This window comes from Centruroides vittatus, unplaced genomic scaffold, assembly GCF_030686945.1.
Source record: "Centruroides vittatus isolate TY-2023 unplaced genomic scaffold, ASM3068694v2 contig_5, whole genome shotgun sequence".
NCBI classification, from domain to species: Eukaryota; Metazoa; Arthropoda; class Arachnida; order Scorpiones; family Buthidae; genus Centruroides; species Centruroides vittatus.
The window spans coordinates 336,470-359,206 of NW_027122286.1; the positions used below are offsets into that span (position 1 = coordinate 336,470).

The 22,737-nt window shown below is 33.1% G+C and overlaps 1 protein-coding gene across 1 annotated transcript; it reads right to left on the reverse strand.

Moving 5' to 3' along the window:
* Nucleotides 1-1,514: 1,514 nt before the first annotated feature.
* Nucleotides 1,515-22,374, reverse strand: Atg101 (autophagy-related protein 101). Its single transcript, XM_067273837.1, has 7 exons — nt 22,260-22,374; nt 16,474-16,551; nt 16,309-16,392; nt 16,079-16,177; nt 2,062-2,176; nt 1,829-1,995; nt 1,515-1,748 (listed from the first exon to the last, which is right to left on the reverse strand). The coding sequence occupies exons 1-7, from the start codon at nt 22,287-22,289 to the stop codon at nt 1,665-1,667; spliced, it is 657 nt and encodes a 218-aa protein (XP_067129938.1). The 5' UTR covers nt 22,290-22,374; the 3' UTR covers nt 1,515-1,664.
* Nucleotides 22,375-22,737: the final 363 nt, after the last annotated feature.

The following is a 22,737-nucleotide window of genomic DNA, read 5'->3' on the forward strand; positions in this document are numbered from 1 at the left end:
ATATAGAAATCCTTGTTAGTTTCAAATTTAGGGGATGAAATAATTGTGATTTTGAATTATCAAATTTCAAATTATCTGAGATTTACATATTTCTATATATGCCAAATGCCATGTAACTTTAGTAATTTATTAAGCAAACAGGATAAGGTAACTTATTAATTAATTAACGAAAATAGCAAACAGCAGGCATCCAGTTAGAACCTCCCAGTTTGCCAGATAGGTTTTATAAAAAGTAAAGTAGAATTCCTCAAAATGTCACCCAAATTATTTTTAGTGATCCCAAAAAGTAGTAAGTCATCTAAATCTAGTAGCCTAGAGCCATACAAATATCTCAATCTGCTACTCGTAGCCCAATCTTGTAATTGTGAAAACAGCCATATTTTATGAAATAAGAGAAGAAAAGGATATTCCATGTGTAAGGTTACAACTGAAAACTTGTTACTGTAAAAGCAAAGCCATATTGACCAAATTAGAGTTGTTCTCTGTCTATTGTTTCCTTATAGTATGGAGACACTTTAACTTGTTCATTTAGCTTATACATATCAGTTTGAAATTTTAAATGAAAATTCTGTCCAAAGTAAATGAATTCCTTATGTAAACCTCTATCCTGAGATGGACAAAAGATGATAGCTATAATTATAATTAGAGATAGAAATCTTGCTTCAGAGACCCTTTAGAATCTTTATTGTAACAGTTCATACCGAAGTATCTTTATTTACCTTTTTTCCCAATACTGAACAACTATAATCTAACTAGCTTTATTATATTATAATTGACTCAACTGCAGTCTGATATTTTCTTGTATAAGACTTTAATTATGATCACCCCATATATTCAAGTATTCATATTAAATGTTTAAAGAATATATAGAAGTCAAAATGCAACCCAAATTTTGTGCACCGACATTTCAGGACATTCCTGAAGGAAAATTTAATTCCAAAACTCTCTGCTAAGGGACTTTGATACTGTGAATGGCAAAACACATGCAACAATTTAAGCTGCACAAAAGACCAAATGAAACACTAAGAAATGTGTTGATGTTCAAGACATTCACAAGAAAAGTATGTTTCTGCAAAGTCAAGACCATCATAGACGGAATGCCATTCATATTATGGCAGATCATGTCTGTGAACAGTTTTATACCCAGAAATCACACACAGCATGTATGTATTATGCATACATTATGCTTTTTGCCATTTGCAATGCAACAAGGCTTATATTATAATGTTTTGGAAATCACTTCTACAAGTCCTAACACATTGCATAGAAAATTTAGTCGCATTTGGACAGCTACACTTTTCTCCAGGGAACAATGAATACACCTTTCCTGATCATCTATTAAATAATAAATATTCTTAAAGAATGTGATATTGCTAATGTATATTTTCAAATCCTTAAATAGAAAAGGTTAAAATTTACACAATAATGTTTAAGAAAGTTTATTTTTTCTCAACTATATAACAAATTATATAATGTAAATATAAAAATGCAACAGATATAAATAAATATTATAATCAGTTTTTTAATATTGGATATATCCAATATTTATGTATTAAGCATCAAAAGCTTTATCTACAGCAAAGTATTGTTTGTAAAAATTTTCTTTATTAATGCATTGAAAATAAATTAAATTCCACCACGTGGTAACTGAATATATCTTCATTTTATCCCAATGTATCTTTCAATAATTTCCTCACTGCCGTACTAACAACTGATGAATTTGTAGGGCTTGATGTATGATAGGTGATCTAAAAAAACAAAGAAAAATATTTATAAAATTTTATAACCATCGAAATGTTCTTTTGTAAAAGAAAATATCTAAATTTACCTTGAAGAGATAAGGTTGAACATCCGAGTAACTAGTGTCGAAAATTAAATCAAGTTCTGACTGATTGGGCATTTTTGGAACATATTCGTTACGATTCATCGCTGAAGCAATGGCAATTACTTTTTCACCAAGCATATCGCCAACTTTCTCTCTATATATTTGCCTCTCTGAAAAAATAAAATAAAAGTTAATACATTTTGAATTTTAAAACTAATATTTCATTTAATATTTACCATGTTCATTAGGTAACGAAATAATATTGATTTTTACAGTCCATACTTCCCAAGGAATACTTTCTGGAGCAAAAGGCCAGTGTAAGCGTTTCTTCTGGTAGAATTCTAAAGAAATCTAATTAAAATTTATAGAATATTACAAAAAATGCATCAATTTTTAGAGCAGTGATTCTCAACCACTGTGACACGGCACTTTAGTGTGCCGCGAGATTTTTGAAGTGTGCCGCCACTGCGAATACCCATACATAAGCGACGTCAGACGAGTAGTTCATTCGGTTCTACCTTGTAACCGGTGTTATCGGTAACTGCCAGTAGTTACCAAGGCGTTTAGAAAATGTACCTAAATAACCAACTGCGTTTAAAAAAATCACTATTATGACGTCACCGGTTGTCCTGCGGTACTTACCGAAGTAACCGTGTGTGCTGCCAAATTCTTAAATTATTAAAAGTGCACCGTGACGAAAAAAAAAAAGGTTGAGAATCACTGTTTTAGAGAATCTTTCCTAGAAATACAATTGTATCATTTCTTTGAATCGACTTCCATAAAAAATTTATTAAATTACAGATAATTTCCTTATTATTTATAATAATTTATAAACATTAAAATGTACGTTAAGTGTCTGTTACATATGTCGCAGGGATATGATAAAAGTGGGAATTTGGTCAAATCCCTAAAGGAGATGATCAATTTACTGAAGATGTTAAAATGACAATTCTATAGAGTCATTTCCCTAAAAAAAATAAGTGATTTGATCAAATCCTTGTACTATTTTATTTTATCTTTTCACTAAACAAGTCAGGACTTGCATAGCATTGCTTGCGCTAGTTACCCACTCCCTCGTCCCTTCAACAGGCTAGTTGCTGGTGATCTCTAGTGCATGCAGTTGCACAAATCATTATGTCACGATAGTCGTGCACATTTATATTTTATTTTCCTTGCAATTTGTACGATTATCAAAATAATGGCTTTGAATACGAGACAAAATCAGACTCAAACCGAATTTGTGTGTGAAGAACAGTTCAATGAAACTATCAGGACCTGTTTGAGTGAGCGGCATGATAAAGAAAAACCGTTGTGGACTCGCAAAAGAACAGAAGCAGCTATCACAGCCATTGAACAATTTAAATTAGCACCAGTACTTAAGTTTCAACAGACAAATAAACAGTATTGCTATGGAAAAAAATACGATCTAATGGAAGTAGATACTAAAAAGTCTTTGATTTTCAAGAGAAAGTCTGACTCCAATCCAGTTGTGAAAATAGTGTCTGCAGAAGAATTTTATCACATACTTCAGGAAACTCATCAGTCAACTTGCTATGGAGCAGAGATAAAATCCTGTATAGTTTGAATTTGCAATACTTTATACCCACTTTGATTGTTCTGGAGTGTTTGAAACTGTGCACAGTATGTCAGTTGTAATATTAAAAATTTTAATAATACAACAATTAAACTAAAAAGTAAGGCGATCACAAGCACAGATGACTTCAACATCCGTTACACCCATGTCCAGCCTAAAAAGTGGTGACCTTTCTCTCCTCTCTCCCCTGTCCAAACTCTTCCTTCCCCTTCGTGACCCCTCAGTTCTCCGAATTCTCGACCATCACAGATGTGTAGTTAATGGGGAGGGGTGCTAATGAATAGCAGATATTAAACTCTGTTTACACCCCCCTTCTTAGCCTTGTCATCACCCGTGATGATACAACTTTATATTGGTAAGGTGAGCTATCTTTTTAGTTCCACTTTCCATTCTATACATCACATTTTTAGGCATGCTGTCGTAGTATATTATTATCGACATGATATGGTCCTTTAATATTCGGATGTTTTCCCCTCATACCACTCTGAACTAAAATCCAGGATCCAACTTTAATGTTTACCAAAGGTCCTGCATGCTTCCTATCATAATATTTTTTGATGGATTCTCTATATTTCCTTCATTGTTCTTCAGTATGCTCCTTTTCATACAATTGTAAATCTATAATTCTGAATTCGCTGTCAGCCTCCAGCTTAACAACTGTATGTTGCCATTTGAATAATGGAGTGCAACCTAAATAAGAGTTGTAGCTTCAGTTTTCGTGGCGAACTGCAGCATCCAAGCAATTTTTCCACCCGCCTTTGAAATCTGGATAGCAATTAAGGAATTTCTTGAGATCCTGTATCTTTCTCTCACACACTCCGTTCCCGGCAGCATGATAAGATGATGTGGTTTTTTAATGTGATATTCCTGTCTCTGGCCCATTGCTTGAAACTGTCCGATTTAAAGGAAGATCCGCAATCGCTGATGATAGTAGTTACATATGTGGATAATTTATCATTATTCAATAAACGGATGACACTATGCACATCCTCCTTCATAGCTTTAGCATAAGTTATCTGTGTAGCTTCGTCTATGACCACTAGAAATGATTTAGTCATTCTTAGCCCTTCACTGTGTTTCTGAAGCTCTGCAAAATCAATGTGTACCGTATTGAAGGGTATTTTCGATTGTGGGGGCAAATAGAGTTGGTCTTGATGGGGTCGGTATTTAAACCTGACGGATTGACATATTGGACAGGTCTGCACGTAATGTTGGATACTTTGTCTCATGTTAGGCCACCAGAACCGTGCCCTTAACTTGTAATAAGTCCTCTAAAACCCATCATGACCCCCCCCACTGTCTGGATCATCATGATACCGCTTCATAACGCTGTTTTGAATATTTTTCGGGACAATCAACCAGCCATTCTTGGTCTTTTGCCACTTGTGTTTGTTGATTTGGTGGACTGGCATCGATTTCACGCGGGGACACAATCTGGAGATAAATTAACAGATGCAGATGTCTTTTCCAGTGTGATGGTTAATTTTCATATCTTAGGTTTGTAAAAAGACTTGCCATCGGCCTAACTTTCCTTTCGGTTCTTTTAATCCCATTAAAAAGGTAAGTGCTTGGTGATCGGTATGCACGGTGAATTTTCTTCCCTCCAAGAAACTTTGAAAATATTTAATTGCCTTAATAACGGCTAAGCATTCCTCTTCAGTTGTGCTGTAGTTAACCTCTCTAATGCTTGATAAGTGAGCTCCACATTACTTATTTCATTGTCAGCCCATGCTTATATCGTCAATATAATTCTGGACTTTTTCATTTTTCAAGAGATCCCCCAGCACCTTATTCATAACTTTTTGAAATAATGCCGGAGAATTTTTCCAACCTTGAGGCAAACAAGTATACTGATAATGTCCAAATGGGGTGACAAATGCCGTATACTTTCGAGTCTCCTCACTATTTCCAATCTGCCAAAATCCATCTTTTAAGTCCAATTTTGTAAAATATTTGCATCCTCCGAATCCATTGATGATATCGTCTATTAAGGGAAAGGGATAGGGATCCAATTCAGTCACTTCGTTAATTTTCATATAATTGTGAGCCAATCTGTAATCGCCATTCCCTTTGGGAAGAACAACACAAGGCGAAGCGTAAGGAGATGATGTTTCTTCTATTATGCCTTGTGCTAACAAGTCTTTTATTTTGGTCCTTAACCACTGATTTTTGTCACAAGACAACTGATAGGGTTTACATTTGATCACTTTCGTATCTGTTATATTAAAATCGACAGTGAACTTAGGGGGTCTGGTATAATTGGGTTGATCGAAGCCCGGAAAATGCCGCAAAACGTCTTCTTTCTGTAATATAATTCTGTCGGTTTTAACTAATAAAACTTCCTGCTTACCCAATGTGTGAATCCCTAACAAAAGATCGTAGTCCATTTCCTTAACGATAATTGCTTCTATGAGTTGGGTTCGGTCTCTAAACTTTATAGTAGCCAAAACACTCTCCCTATATACAGTAAGTGCTCCATTAAATGATTTTAAGACTGTATGTATAGGATGGAATTCTAGTTTGCATTTATCTACCAATTTTGGACTAATAAGGTTGACCGTGGATCCTGGATCTAGATAAACTGAGCAATACACGTTATTCACTTCCATTGAGAATATTCAGGGATCATTATGATCTGTGACTAGACAATGATCCAATTTTGTCAGAGGGATTGGTAAATCCTTCCTTACTCGTTTTTTGGACCATTATCAATTTCATTCATGGAGGTAAAACTTCGGTTACCATGAATATTATTCCTTCTTTCGATTTTCCTCGGTACCGAGTTTTTTGTAGGTACCAATTTGCTCAATCCGACACATAAGTTTTCTTTGTCATTTAAATTGTGTTGAAGAAGAATAGCTTGCATATCCACTGCTAGTCCATGTATTACCATGGTGATACATGTATTACCATTGGGGAACAAAGCACCACCATGTATTACCATGGTGGTGCTTTGTTTCCCAATATCTGGATATGCAAGTTGGATACGCCATTGTTTTTCAAAATAATATTCTAATAGTAAACCACCACAATATTCCCACATATCCACTAATATGGAAAGTTGGATCCAATTCTGTCTGAACACACTAAGAAAAGAGTTTTTCCATTCCTCCCAATTATCACAGACCTTATCTAATACTTTACTGGAAAGGAGTAGAAGGCCAAACTTACAGCATAGCCTTTGAAAAGGAAGGATGAAGAATTTTAGAGGAAATGAGAAGAAGGAAGAAAAGAAAAGACTAATAGGAAAGTGTGAAACATGAGACCTCAGAACGCCCAGTCAGTTCTAATAATTGAAAATAACAAATGTACAAAATATGGGGCATAGCCCATAAGCAAATAGTGAATATAAAGGAATTACAGAAAGGTACGGACACCCAAGAGGCTGCCTCTGGTGAAGCAGGTACAGTGATATACAAATAGCAGCAACACCAATGGCCAAACAACTGGTGGTGATAATGGGGCTGCCAAGAAACAAACAAACTTGAAACAAAATTTACATGAAAATAATAATAAACAAAAGAAAATGATACAAAGACAAGTGGTTGAGCACTTCTCAACCTAGGACCCATGAACAGCACTTAGGCCCAATGGGTTACTAACAGTGGGCCTGCAGATGACAGCAACCCGGAGGGGCAAGCACTATGCTACCTGGAACTGTCAACACAAACAAACCCGTAAAACAAGTAAACGCATATGTACAAAAGATAGGTGGGAAACCTTGGGCCCATATGACGACCTAAACTTAGACCTGATGGGTAAACAAACAGTGGGCCCCAGATGAAAACAACGCAAAAGGCCACCCCTAGGGCCTGCCCAAATACAAAGACAACCCGAACAAATAAAACAGATCAACTTATAACTACAGATAGAAACCTCCCTTAGCAGCCTCTCGGCCAAGGTATGTAAAGAGTAGTAGACAGATACTTAGAAAGATGGAGCTGTGATCCCAATATTGATGACAAAGGTTCTCAGACATTGTACCTTATCTAATACTCGAGAATTGTACCATTTCACGGCAATTCCTCCCAAATAATTTTGAAGGTTACGGATCTTTTGTTCGTCTGTAATCCAATTGCGAGATGCACATGCGTGTTCGTATGAAATTATCCAAACACGTGCTTCCTCCGATTTTCCATCATATTTTCCTATGTCGATCATATCGCGAGATGAGTTTAATGAACGAGAAAATTAACATCCAGGCATTAAGTGTTTACGAATATCGCTATAATCACTAGCGCTTTCGACGAAACTATTTTCGTCTTCCTCAGATGGATAAAAACGGTTAAAATCCTTTTTCAAATCAAAAAATTTTCGAAATGCAAAAACCACTTTAGAGCTTTGGAACGAAATCAACGATGGAACAGAGCGAGAAAAAATTAAAATGTGCACACGTGGTGACGTAGCGCATGCGCTATAAATTACTGAGATGTGGAGCTAGAGGTGTTGTTTTAATCTGTTATATAAGTTGACCCACATAACAGGCAAATCAAGTGTGGGAGTGTTGCACGGATTTAGTGCAGCGGTAAGGAAGGCCTCCCAAATAAACACGATGCTCCTGTTATTACAATGCCTGAGCATCATCACCTGGTCCCATAGTGGGGTGTACAGGTGCTGTAACACCATTCTTGCTAGTTCGGTGTCTCCTTTGCCTGCCCTGATGGAAAGTTGGTGTTCGGAAATACGACAAGCCAACATTCTGGTTGTCGCACCAACGTAGTGGGTGCGAATACCGGATGCAGTATTTTCCAATGGGATGGAGTAAACTCCAGACCTCTCTAGTACGGAGGTAGCACTAAATCCTTACCGCTGCACTAAATCCGTGCAACACTCCCACGCTTAATTTGCCTGTTATGTGGGTCAATCAACTTATATAACAGATTAAAACAACACCTCTAGCTCCACATCTCAGTAATTTATAGCGCATGCGCTACGTCACCACGCGCGCACATTTAAATTTCTTCTCGCTCTGTTCCATCGTTGATTTCGTTCCAAAGCTCTAAAGTGGTTTTTGCATTTCGAAAATTTTTTGATTCGAAGGATTTTAACCGTTTTTATCCACCTGAGGAAGACGAAAATAGTTTTGTCGAAAGCGCTAGTGATTATAGCGATATTCGTAAACACTTAACGCCTGGATGTTAATTTTCTCGTTTCTTGCTTATTCAGAGATCGGCGTGAAGTCCACCATCGTTACGAGTTTAATGACTTTTTGTCCATGGTTTGCCGAAAAGAGTTCATAATCTTTAATGTTTCAGCTCGTTTGTTCATGTACAGCTTTTGCAACTGAACCATTTGCACCAACACATCCGACTTCGGGTCAGACAAACTATCCGTAGGAGAACTGTCTGAGGTGACCTGTCGTATTAAAGTTTTGTTAAGATAGAGCTCACCTTCTGTCTCCGATAATGAAATAGATAGTGTTCAATAATTCGTCATAGTCTGGATAGCAATTTGAAAAACCGACGAGGTCGAAATTGCGGGATGATTTTCGATTCCTTGAAATTCTTGGTCGATTTCCATCCATTCGTCTTCCCCTTCTAGTTGATATCGGGAGATAATGTAGGAGTCTTCTGTCTTCTGAACCAAGAATTTGAAAAGCATGATTCTACTTCAAGACTATATAAATACAGCTGTGTACTGAAATCCTGTCAACTGTGCCAATTTGTAATATTACAAATTTTAATAATACAACAATTAAACTAAAAAGTAAGGTGATCACAAGCACAGATGACTTCAACATCCGTTACACCCATGTCCAGTCTAAAAAGTGGTGACCTTTCTCTCCTCTCTCCCCTGTCCAAACTCTTCCTTCCCCTTCGTGACCCCTCAGTTCTCCAAATTCTCGACCATCGCAGATGTGGAGTTAATGGGGAGGGGTGCTAATGAATAGCAGATTTTAAACTCTGCTTACATCAGTCTAAAAAACATTTCCAAGAAAAGGAATCGTCGTTCACCCAATTGTGTCTTGCGACTTCAACCATCATGGCCAAGTGGATTTAGATGACTTGCAGTCAACCCCAGACAGAAATTACAAATGGCTATTACATTACCTGGATCACGCAACAAAATTCAGCTTTCTGCGACTGTTGAATTCAAAAAGAGCAGCTGAAGTAGCAATGAAGCTATTAAAAATCTTTCTGGAAGTAGGTATCCTCATACATTGCAAAGTGACAACGGCTGTGAGTTTATGGCTGCTGTCATACAAGAATTGACATCCCTGTGGCCAACATGTAAAATTGTAACATGGGTCTAGACATCCAGCAAGCCAAGAATCTGTTGAGCGATCAAATCAAGATGTCGAAGCTATGTTATGTGCTTGGCTTATTGACAAAATGACACAAATGATTGGGCTACAGGTTGTTACTTTGTTCAGTTTCAGAAGAATTCCTCCTTTCATTGTACCATTCAACGATCACCTTACAAAGCCTTATTTGGAACAGAACCAAAAACAGGACTCCAATCTACTCATATTTCAAAGGAGTTGCTTGAGAAGCTTGTTACTGAAGAGGACTTGGATCAGCTTCTTAAACAGCAACATAGTGACAACACTTTCACAACAAAAAATTTACCAGCAACTCAATTAATGAACAACGATGATGCTTCAACTTCAGAAGTTAATCCAGAACTAAATTAATTAATTAACTACAATGCTTCAACTTCAAATTTCGAGGATCTACTAGCAACTAAATCAATAACACAGTTCGAACCAGTTTACAACTCTACAACACCTGTACCACCAGTCTGTACTGTTAATAGAATCAAAAACAGAAGCAGCAACAGCAAAGTAAAACTTCATTGTGTTGTTTGTGGAACAGAATCTACTGAAGCTCATTCATGTGACATTGTAAAAATCCAGTACATGCAATATGTGGAAATAGCATAAGAAAAGAAGGATATGGATCAAAAATTTTATGCTACTTATGCCAAAAAGAAAAGGAAATTATAGATCAAAGGGAACATGCTGTAAAATACCTAAAAATATCAGCTGAAAAAAATGGAACATTTTTCATTGAAGAAATTTAAGAACTTGTTAGTGAATTCCACAGTTTTGGTCGATGTACCTAAGGTAGATAGAGGTCCATTAGATGGAAATAATGTTATGGGGATAGTATTAGATATTATACCAAATTGGTACTTCAGCTGGCATTATAAAAGATTGGCTTCCTAGAAATGCTCTTCAAATAACTACAACCACATTTACTGAAACTGTCCCACTGATAAAGCTAAGTTTGCGATAAATTGCTGGAAAATTATCATTATTCGGAGGTCATGAGTTTAAGAAATGTTCCTGTGAAAAAGCCAAGGTACAATGCAAAACAAACAGATGTGCCTTTAAAAAAATAACGTCCTTCTGTAACTCCAGGTGCCACAAATCTACAACATGTTTCAATAAAAATAAATAAACTTGGCGTTATCTCTATCTTTTCATATAAAAGTACTTCTTACTTTGTTAATTTGTTTTTTGTCATTTCACAAAACCAGTTTAGAGATTTGATCAAATCATTTATTTTTTTTAGGGAAATGACTATAGAATTGTCATTTTAACATCTTCATAAATTGATCATCTCTCTTGGGGATTTTACCAAATCCCCACATTTTTATCATATCCCTGCTATATATATATGTATATGTATACACATAATAAATCCAAAGCTGGAAGACAATCTATTATGTGACTAGTAAGGCTATCATCTGCCATACACTGGTACTGACTGAAGTAACATAAACCCCATCTTAGGTCTTAGGCATCCCTCAGATATTTTCATAGTAGGCAAGTTCCAAAGATTTCAATGTTTGATTTACAAAAAACTGCTAAGTCCATTATGTTAAGTTCCTCTAGATATTTTGTCAGTGTAGGGGATATTATAATTGGTGCAACTTTAATGCTTTTGTCCCACAGTCGTGTTATCTCAATTGCTAAATCTCTGTATTTATTCAGTTTTTCTTGCTCTTTTTCAACAATTTTTGGATCTCCTGGGATTGTAATGTCAATTAAATAAACTTTTTCTTTTTCAGCTACTGTGATGTCAGGTGTATTATGATCCTCATGTTTGTCAGTTTGTAGTCTAAAATCCCAAAGTATCTTGACTTGTTCATTTTCAATCAATTTCTCTGTGTTGTGTTCATACCAGTATCTCACTACTTTGATGTACTTTTTGCAAAGTGACTAGTGTATTATTTGGGCAATTTTATTGTGCCTCTTTCTGTATTTAGTTTGTGTGATTTTGCTACATCCACTGTCACATAAGGGGCCGTCCATAAATTATATAAGGGTGATTTCGGCTATTCTAGATCCCCACCCACCCGTGTAATAAACCATAATATTTTCTTTGATACCCCTTCCTTATCTTATGTAATATTTAGACATGATTTTATAGAAAAATTTTAACAAAAAAATTTCTTTTTATAAAACCCTAAAAACCTTAGATCCAAAATATATAATTATTAATTAACTAATTAATATGTACTATTATTTATAAAAGACTATGTAAACAAATTTAAAAATATAAAAATTTAATGAATTTGAATGAACAATTTATTTTTTAATTATTAACAATCTTTTTATTATTATCATCATTAATCAATGTCATAATATTCATTTTTATATTAATTTTAATTTTTACAAAAGGATGCAAAACACTTTGACAGATCGACTAGCTCTGTCAAATGCACTAGCTAAGTGCATGTGTAAACAGAAACATCATACAAAATAAAACAGAGAGAGAATAAAGAGAAACCATATTCTGTTGCCATATTGATTACATCTTGGCTAAGCCAAGAAAATAAACTATATGCTGCTAAAATGTGCTAGGTGCACCTGGGGACTAAATCATAAAGCTTGTAAAACTCTATACAATGGGCTATACAACCAATGCTACTTTATGTGGCCTCTAGCTGGAGTCATGTAACTAGTAAAAATTCAGTAGCAAGAAAATTACTCTCTCTTCAAAGACAGTTTGCCATCAGAATTTCAAAGTGCTGCAGAACTGTTTCTACTAATGCCTCTGATTCTAGCAGAGGTAATTACTTTGCCACTATATATTGTAGAAAAGGTTCTAGACTACTACATCAGAATTACAAACATCAAAGATCAACAACAGTCTCTACTCCTATCTACAGCTGTTCATATGCTACAACATTACAATTACCCTATTTCTGATCATCACCCTGTAAACAAGGTTATCCCCAGGGTAAATTTGGTTTCATCTGCTTCCTCCATGGATAACCATGCAGACATTAATATCTAGACAAAAGCCCCCTTCATGTTGGCTCAAGTATCCATCTTCCTCCAAACTGGCATATTTTGCCCAAAACATGTTAGAAGGTACAGATACCTCCTATATACCTCCATCTATCAAGCTGAAGATGCTATCTACCAAGCAAAACTGTCTATCAACATTTACAGTGATTCTCAGTCTGTCCTAAGAGCTCTATTAAATCCCAATTGCAATAGCAATAAAATCATATATATCCAGGACCATATTAAAAATCTTGTAAATAAGATAACTTTTATATTTGTTCCTGGCCATACTGGCATACCGGGAAATGAAAAAGCCGACTTTGAGGCTAAGTCAGTTGCACAGGACACTGACTTGGATTACTCACATCCCTCTCTCATGTAGCAGCCTTAAAAATTATATTCATGACAATGCTATGCAAAGTGAAATCAACAGTGGTTGAGAAGTAAAACTAGTAGAATAACAAGATTTTATTTTCCTAGTGTTGAATGCAGGTTCTCCTCACCACTTAGAGATTTAACATTTGCTATGCTCGACTACTTACTGAGAATGATAATTTTAAAAGCTACCTGGCAATGTATAACTGGGCAGAAACTGCCTCTTGCTTTTACAATAACCAAGCAAAAACTGCTCTTGTCCAATTTATGATAAAGATAGACTTATTCTGAAATTAGAAATCTTTATGCTTGGTTTCAGGTGGCGATGTCCACTGGATAAGCTTGTTCAAAAGCCACTGTTCGATGCTTTTTACAATTATGTTCAAAATATATGGAAGAAAAGACCATTTATAATTTCTAATTTCTAGGTTTACATTTTAGTTTTCACTAAAAGCTGAATACTAATTTTATGTTTACTTTGTATCATGTATTTTGGTTTATGTATTCTTAGTATTATACACCCATAGGAGTGGTGCACTTATTCTAATAAATAAAAAGACTGAGAAACCACCACATGGCGTTTCTCCCATGATAAAAAATGAGTCTGCTAGCATTATTGTTCTATGAGGTAACACGAGATGGCATTAGTACAATGAGCATTCTTAATAGAAACTGCCAAATTGAAGCCAAATTCAAAACTCCACCACTCAACAAGATCAAAAAATAGAAATAAGAATATTACGTAAGACGAGATCTATTACCCCCTACCTGAGTAAGAAATCGTAAGAAATCCTTGACCCCACCCACCCCAAAATACCTTATGTAATTTATGGACAGCCCCTAAATGGTTTCATTCTTATCTTTACAAAAGCCTGCATCTTGCATCATTTATTACTTTCTGTATGTTCGTTTTAATGACATTTGTTGTTATGGCCTGATCTTGAGCTGCAAAAGTTTTGCCTCCAACTCTTTTCCACAGTTCCTATTTCTACCCATTGCATATATATATAAAAATTGAAAAAAAAAAAATAAATTACACACACACAGTTCAGTTGAACCAGTCTATCTCAAACATATTTATATTGAAAATCTCTTTACCTCAAAATGTATTTCTTCCCCTACATTTTCAGCCTAAATTCAATATATTTTCCATGTTTACCTCAAATAATTTTCTCCCAAAACCTCTATATCTCAAATTATGGACTGAAGTGTTGATTACAGATTCAAAGCTTAGTGATCACATTTTGATAGCATAAACTGTAGTTGAGAAACATCTCTTGTAATACAGTATATAGTTGCAATTAATGCTGCTTTTCTCTAATTGGCTACAAGTTTGATTTGCATCTTATTGGTCAAGGTCAAAAATGTTTTATTTATACCTAATACAGATGTGTACTGTACTTACCATTGTAATCGATGACAACTGAATGCTGGTTAAATTGTACTAAATCAATCTACACAAAAGCCAAGAATCCAGAAAAAACTTCACTTGATGTCCAAAGAAATGTGGATGAAAACGTTCACACAAGTGAAATTTTTGCTGGATTCTAGGCTTTTGTATAGGTTGATTTAGTACTTGCTATTGTATTAATAAAATATTATACCTCCAATCAAACCTATTATTATTTACTGTGTAGGAACCTCTATAACTTGAAACCTGTTTATCTCAGGTTTTCTTTCTCATCTTCTTGAGATTTCAGATAGACAGGTTATAACATTGATAATTTTGTTTTACGTAAGTTTTTCAAGGTAAATTTTATGTCAACTTGATTGCATATGTGAATTTGTATATATTAAAAACTTCTTTGAAGTAACTTTAGGATAAATGCCAATATTTTATGCATTACTAGATTGGAGATGTCTTTTTACACTGTGGAAATAAATCTTTTTCTCTACTTCAGGAATAATTCATATCATGTCTATAATGTGTACAATATGTGACTATAAAAGTATTATTATTATTATTATTATTACTGTATGTATACCAATGACAATGATATAACTGTTTTACTTGCAAGATACTAATTCTGCTTGTTTATTCATATGAACAATATGTCAGAACCAGATCAAAGGTACTCACAGTTCATTTGTTGGCAGATCCATTCATTTTTTTTATTGTAATCAAGATAACAGTACAAATAGAACCTCTTTCTGAATAAATTTTATCATCACAGTTGATTTCATTAATTTAAGTGTTATCTTGACAATTTATAATTTCTGTAGGAATCTTCTGATTGTTTTCCAAAATTCGACTAAAATTTTAACTTTAGAAAATAAACTGTTATAATATTTTATTTCCTCTTAGAGTATATTTTTCCAAATTTGTGCAAAAAGAATAATAGTTTCTTTCTACTGAATTTCTCATAAATGTAAGCACAATAAAGAAAATTTAGATGATGATTAAATCATCTAAATCCTACTTTGAAGATAAATTCCTCAAATTATTAAGAAAAACAAGAGGAGCTTGAACTAGAAATGAAGTTATAAAAGAAACACAAAGTAAAAAACAGTGTAATGACTCAGAGAATGAAGAAGTTGGACATGTGGAAAAATGAATGAATGCAGTTTTTCTAAAGTAATGTTTGAAATAAAAAGAAGAGCAAGAGCTTTTAAGAAGTCTAAGAGAAAGACTTCATACAGAATTACAGAAGGATGGAAAAAAAATTAGGTTTAGACACATAAGAACGAAAAGAAAAGACTAATTTGGGTGTTATGAAAAAATTGCAATAATAAGCGACCAACAATGATGAGTATATCCATCTATCTACATTTGAATTATATAAAAGCCAAGTGGTTATTTGTGTACAAAGTAAGTCAAGTCAATAACTGAAATATAAACTATAGCATAAAAAATATCAGAAACTATCTAAAGAAAGAAATTAAAACACACAGAAATTTTACAACATTTTCTCTATTTGTATACTTTCTGTACAAATAAAATATAATGAACAAATTAATTCCATTAATCAAGTATCATTAATTTTAAATTTTCATTATTTCCTCAAAAATATTAAACTTAATTAAAAAAATAAAATAAATTTACTTGTCCACTCTGGGGTCCATCTGTACTTCTTAAAGTTTCACTAAAGTTTTGAATTTCTTTCATTAAAGTTTGATCTAATTCATCAGATGCACATCTTACCTGTAATAAATATCTAATATGCTTAACAGAATAAACTAAAATTTTATATAATGTAAAAGGTTTATTTAACATAGTATTACTCATTTAATAGAAATTCAGTTATGAAGTAATTAAAATTTCAAATTACTCACATATGTAAAATCTACAAAATCACATGGCACATCTTCAAAACCAATAGTACCAACTGAATAACTTCCTTCTTGTTTATAATCAAACTAAGAAATTTGCAGCAAGTTAATTAAAATAACAAAGAATTTAAGTAATTTAGGTTTAGAAACAGCATAATTTACACTTACTTTTCCTAATGTTCGATGAAACAATAGTGTGTGGAAAATAGCAGAAACAACTTCTTGAACCTGTCTTCCTTCTACAGACTGTTCAATAAAATAAATTTATATTATCCAAATTTGAACAGAATATAAAAAAATGTTTTATTTTCTATGGAAATATTATTTCATATAATATTAAATAAAAGGTTTTATCAAATAGATACATTTAAACAATAAATTTAGCAATAACATTGTAAATGAATTACCTTAATTATTATTTTTTTTAAATATAATAGGCCTTTACAACACTTAATTTGCAATATCCTATTTTGAGTACTACAGTAATAAATTTAGCAGAGGGTAGGCTTATATAATTTCTTTATAATATATTTTTTCAATTTTTTAAAATTGGCAATAGAAAAAAGAAAACAAGAAATCATTTCTATAAAATTGAAAGTGAATTTCAGTTATTTGAAATGAAAGAACTAATTCTTTAGATTGACAAACACAAAACCAGAGAATATACATTATTTCTGTGAAGAAAAGGCACATTTCCAAGTTCTACTCAGTGGAAGATGTATAATATAGTAACAATATATACCATCTTATATCTTCTACTAAATGCTTGTCTATTTTTCAACTGGTATGAATCAGTTCAACCGCATTCAGACTTCTATATTATAAAGTTCTACATTGTGAATTTCAATAAAAGTTTTCTTTCTTTTCAAAAAAGGTTTTTTCTTTTAATAAAACATTGAAAAATATATTTTTTTTTGTTTCAAAGTATCCCTATTTAACAAAATTGAATTTCTTTGTAATAAAGTTTTGAAAGACAGATGAATAAAAAAGATTTTACTTTTCATATTGATAAATGTTTAAATTAATTAAATGATAACTTTTTCCTGAAATTCTCACTGGCTAGACAGCAATCTTAAAAACATTGTGCATACCTGCATTAGATAAATCACTATTCAATAAATGTACATACAGTGTGTATAGGCGTAAATAATACAGTACATACAATAATTTATAAACATCACAACTAAATGGTAGATTAATTATGTACATATGTAAATATGTACATACTGTGCTCACACTTTGAAGACGGGGACTACAGTGACCTTGACGGGAGGTGCGTCAGACTACTGAGCATGTCGGATTACAAAACGTTGGATTATCAAGGGACAACTGTAATCATTTTTAATCATCTAGATATTATTGTGAGATTATTATTATTAACTCCTAAATTGTACTAGAACAGTATAAGATGTACTAATATACTGAAAATTTTCAGATTCTAGTCAGCACAATCCAGAACAATTGCACCGACTATTACATTGCTGCTTAAAATAGATCTCCATTAACTTGACTTTTAGGCTATTCTATATACAAATAATCATAAACTATTAAAATCAAATGTTTTAAATAATAAAAACACATCTACAAATATATGATGAATACTATAAATTTATTCAGTGCAGAAATATTTTTGAATCATTTGATATAGTCTTAATAAATTGAAAAAAATGATGACGGCAATGTTTTGGAAATGTTCATATACTTAAATTAATTTTATAAAAAATTTATTTATTTAAAATGTTAAAATAAACCATTTAAATAACATTTATTTTAAATTTGATATAATAAATTCAAAATAATTTTGAATATAAATGCAACAATTATGCTATTTAAATAATTGAACCAACAACAATAAACATTGTTCATTTAAACAGTATTGTAAATTCTTTTTGTTTACATTTCACTCTTCAGAAGTTATTTAAACATGTTTCACAATCAGGATAATGATGAATGTCACACTACAAAAAATCAGGAATGTGACAAGAAACAAAAAGAATGCAAAACAGAAAAAACAGAATGTAAAAATCTGAAAGATGATCATCTTATGGCATGTGAAAAGGAAGAATGTCCCAAATCATCCACAGCAAAGTCTGATGAATGTTGTAATTCAGATTATTCGAATGAATATTTCTGTGGAGAGCGCATAATTCTGAGTAAGAAAGAATCACAAGAAAATGTGTGCGCCCAAAGTGAAAAATTGAACGTTGGCAATTCTTGCGAAAAAGAAAAGTGTGAAGTAAAAAAGGAAGAGTGCGAAAATCCTGAGAAAAACAGCTGTCCAAATAATATTGTAGAGTAATGAACAATAAGCTACATAATTAATATTTTAGAAGATTTGGGTTTTCAGAATTTAAAATGAAAAATTTAAACACAAGATATTTGGACAATGATGAAACATATCAAAATTGAAGATCAACCAACAAAGAAAAAAATTCAAAATTAAAACTAAATTCTTATTTTTAATACAGTTAAAATTATTAAAAAATAAAATATTTACAAATTCTCAGTCTCTAATTTTTATTCTTTAATTAGTACATTTAAATGTGATGGTGAAAACACACAGAAATAAGGTATATATAACTGTATTTGTGTGTGTATTTTTCACCATCACATATTTTTTACGCCTGTATATCCAAGAAATGTTTTAAGAGAAAACAAAATATTCCAGTATTTTTCATGTGGAAAATGCAAGACTTCTCATACTGAACCATACTGTAGGAGATAAGACACGAGTCAGCCAACAAGAATTTTTACAGTGTATAGTTACTTTGTAACAGCCTCAATTCCTTGTATAGGCTTAATAGTACAGTATCTTTGTATTTGCTGGAGGCTATGAAGAGGGGGAATAAGGGCAGTTGTTAATTGTGATGCTTTATAGCACTTTAGTAGGTTCCTCAGTGTTATACCAAGTAGAGTTAACCGTGACTTTGTGAGATGGACACATGTTTCTCGTGCACATGTTCAATTGGCACAGGAGATCTTGAGGGTTGAGATGATGTGAAAGACAATGAACGGCCCAGCACATCAAAAACCGAGGAAAACGTGCAAAAAGTGAAACAAATAGTGAACCAATACTACTACTGCAAAGAAGTTCTGGAATCTTTGTAGGAAAGGGTCAGAAGAAAGTGGAGACACTTAGGACAAAATGGTTTCATCCTCCATCAGGACAATGTATCAGCCCATTCCACTCTGTCAGTGAAGCAGTTTTTGGCCGAGAAGGGAGTCTCACTACTTGAACACCCATTGTACTTGTCTAACCTAGCTCAGTGTGACTTTTACCTTTTCCCTAAAATCGAGTCTGCTCTGAAGGGACACCATTTTGATTTAGTTTCTGCTGTCAAGAAAACAATGATGGAGCTTCTGCATAGCCTTACAGATGATGACCTGCAGCACTGTTATGATCAGTGGAAATTGCAAATGCAGCGCTGTGTGGAAGCAGAATGATCATACATTGAAGGAAAACACAACTAAAGTGAGTCACTTTAGTTGTGTTCTCCTTCAATATATGATCATTCTGCTTCCATACTACCCAAGATTTAAAGTTCCAGCTTCAGTCTCATTATTTTCTAGCCACACCTTGTACAAATAAACAAATGCATGTTCTAAAAATAATCATATAAATTTAAAAACTGGAATCATCTTGAAATGCTTACATGTCCATTATACTGTTAATACTGTTAACAAGGATTAAGGAACATAAATATACAATTCAGAAGGAGCTACAACTCCTCACTGACTGCTTTTGCCGATGATAATGACATTCAGGTTATATTTGACAACACCTGTATCTTACACCACTGTGGTGACCCAGCCAGCCTAAAGTATCATGAACAAATTGAAATATTCAAGACTTTCAAAATGGGTATAAGGAAATGGACTCTCTTTCGACTGTGTGGAGGGTGCTCTATGACCTCCTAAAGGTCTTGTATTAAGACATATATGTTTTATTTAGTATTTTGTAAAATCTTTTATTTTTAAAATTGTTATGTGTCATTATATCTGGATTGAAGACACAGTAATAATGGACACATGTGCATTTCAAGACAATTCCAGTCTTTAAATTTATATGATGTTCTATTTTTAGAACATGCACTTGTTCGGATTAGAACATTTATGTTCTTCTAACCTGAAGATAACTGTTTAAAATGGAAGAAAACATTTGTTTTTGGTTTTAATTTATTCATTTTTTTGCTAGTTTATTAGTGTTTGTATGTAGTTATTATTTATCTATATAATACCAGTAGTACTGTTGAGACTGTTTGACTCTGTTGTTATCAGGAAAAGCATGATATACAGGGGTAAGGTACTACTAAAATCAAGAGCATATATTTTAAATTAAAATATAACTTCTCTAGAAACTGGGCAGACAAATTTTTAAATAGATGGAACATTAAAAGTTCCATCTGTTTAAAAATTTTTCACCTGAAGCAGGTCTAGAAGTAGACTGAAAATATTCATTTTTTCAGAAAAATCAGCTGGGTGAATATAATGGTAGTGAATTTTTGTACAATATAAATAAATTAAAAATTGCAGCCCAGCATTGTAAAAATGTCAGAATAATATTAGCTCATTCCACTTTAAGTTAGCCACTGTAGCATTAGTGCAGCAAGGTTCACAAGTACTAGAAATTAAGATGGCTGCAACCATAAATTATACACATATGTACTGTACTTCAAATAAAAATTGTGACATACAAAAATCTATTTTAAACTGGTTAGTGGAAAAAATTAGAAATGCAATTTTCCACATAATCTTCTATTCCAACATAACAGAAGATGGCAAATGCACACTTTCTACTGTTCTTGTTTATCAAGTAGGTTATTGATTGCATTTTTACAATTTTGACATTTTCTTGATTGGCTGCCTCTAATATTTTATAGTCTCAATGACAATTATGTGTCATTTCTGACTAAACATTTTTATTCATACAAAACAACATATAAAAAAGCTAAACAACAATGCCGAGTAACAGAGGCATAGAAGCATTTCCTACAAAAGCAGAAATTGCTTACGCAACCCTTCAGCAGCTTAAGTAAAGCAATTTTACTAGGAAATGCACCTAGTCTCTCTAGATAGGGCAACCAGAAATCCCTAATTTCTGAAGACTGTGTTCCAGTTTTACATGTTTTTAATATTTGATTGTAAAATAAATCTTGAATAGAGTACTTTCATTAACATGCCAATATAGTATCACCAATTTATAGAACAATAAATAAATAAATTTTAAAAAATAACAAACGTTCAATAAGTTTTAGATCCCATTTTCACCGATTCTGAAATGAATCCACTGTCGAATGGCAAATCTTATGGTCGGCCTACTCTAGGCCAGGGTACGGTCCTGGCATTCCACAGAAGCCTAGGGTTCCGCCAATAAAATCCGTCAAGTCTAGCAGCGTAGGAATGTGCAAATGCAGATTAAGATCGAGGCATAATTGTCACAGTCTCAAATAGTCCTCGTAATACAATTCGAGGACTCCATCCGAGACCATACATGCACTAAGGTTATTTACAACTTTATAAACAGTGGGAACTATTTTGATTTCATTTTTAATTGTAGTTTTATTTTCGGTTTCAATGTAAAGTGGGTTGGGTACCTCTGTTCTAAACGAGTCTCACTAACGTCAACATTATGTAGAAAGCTGTGGCTGGTGCAAATCTAACAGAAAAGTCTAGTGTACAGTATAAAGTAGCTTAAAAATGATAATCCGAAGGTTAGAGACGAAAAGAGTGACGTCGACGATAGTCATATACTCCAAATCATACATTTTCTTTTAAATAATGTAGAGAAATGTCTTTTTGTCTCTGAAATATTAGCATTTTGCCAACAAAATATGTAATCTTTCGTGAATTTCAAAATTAATAATATAAAAAGCAATGTAAAAACTGAAAGCATTTACCAGTAGGATGCAGACACAGGAAATTAATCAAAAAATAACATTTATATATAATCTTACCAATTCAAACATCTGTGATCTTGCGTTCATTTTCGCTTTATTTTCAAACAGAATTCAAATCCAGCAAACTTTCGTACGCACTGAAACTAACGATGCTGTCAAGAGTCCTCTGGTGGTGATAATTACAGAAACATCAGAATAAAAATAAAAATTTTAATTTAATAGATTAATAATATTGTTATTGTTGATAATTATTAATATTTTTAAAAAATAGTAACTTATGTATAGATAATTAGAAATATTTCGTTATTTTAAATAAAACCAACGAAATATTTTAAACGTTACGAGTTTTGTAAGCATTGATCGCAGCAAAATTCTTCCAATTCCTGGTGTATCCTATTGTTAAATTTATTGTTAAAAAATCCCATGACAATACTGTATACAGCAATATATAGGCCTACTCTTCAGTATCCTAAATTACCGACTACAGTAACGTAATAGCGAGGCTGAGGCCGAAGTTTTAAACGCGAAAACGTGT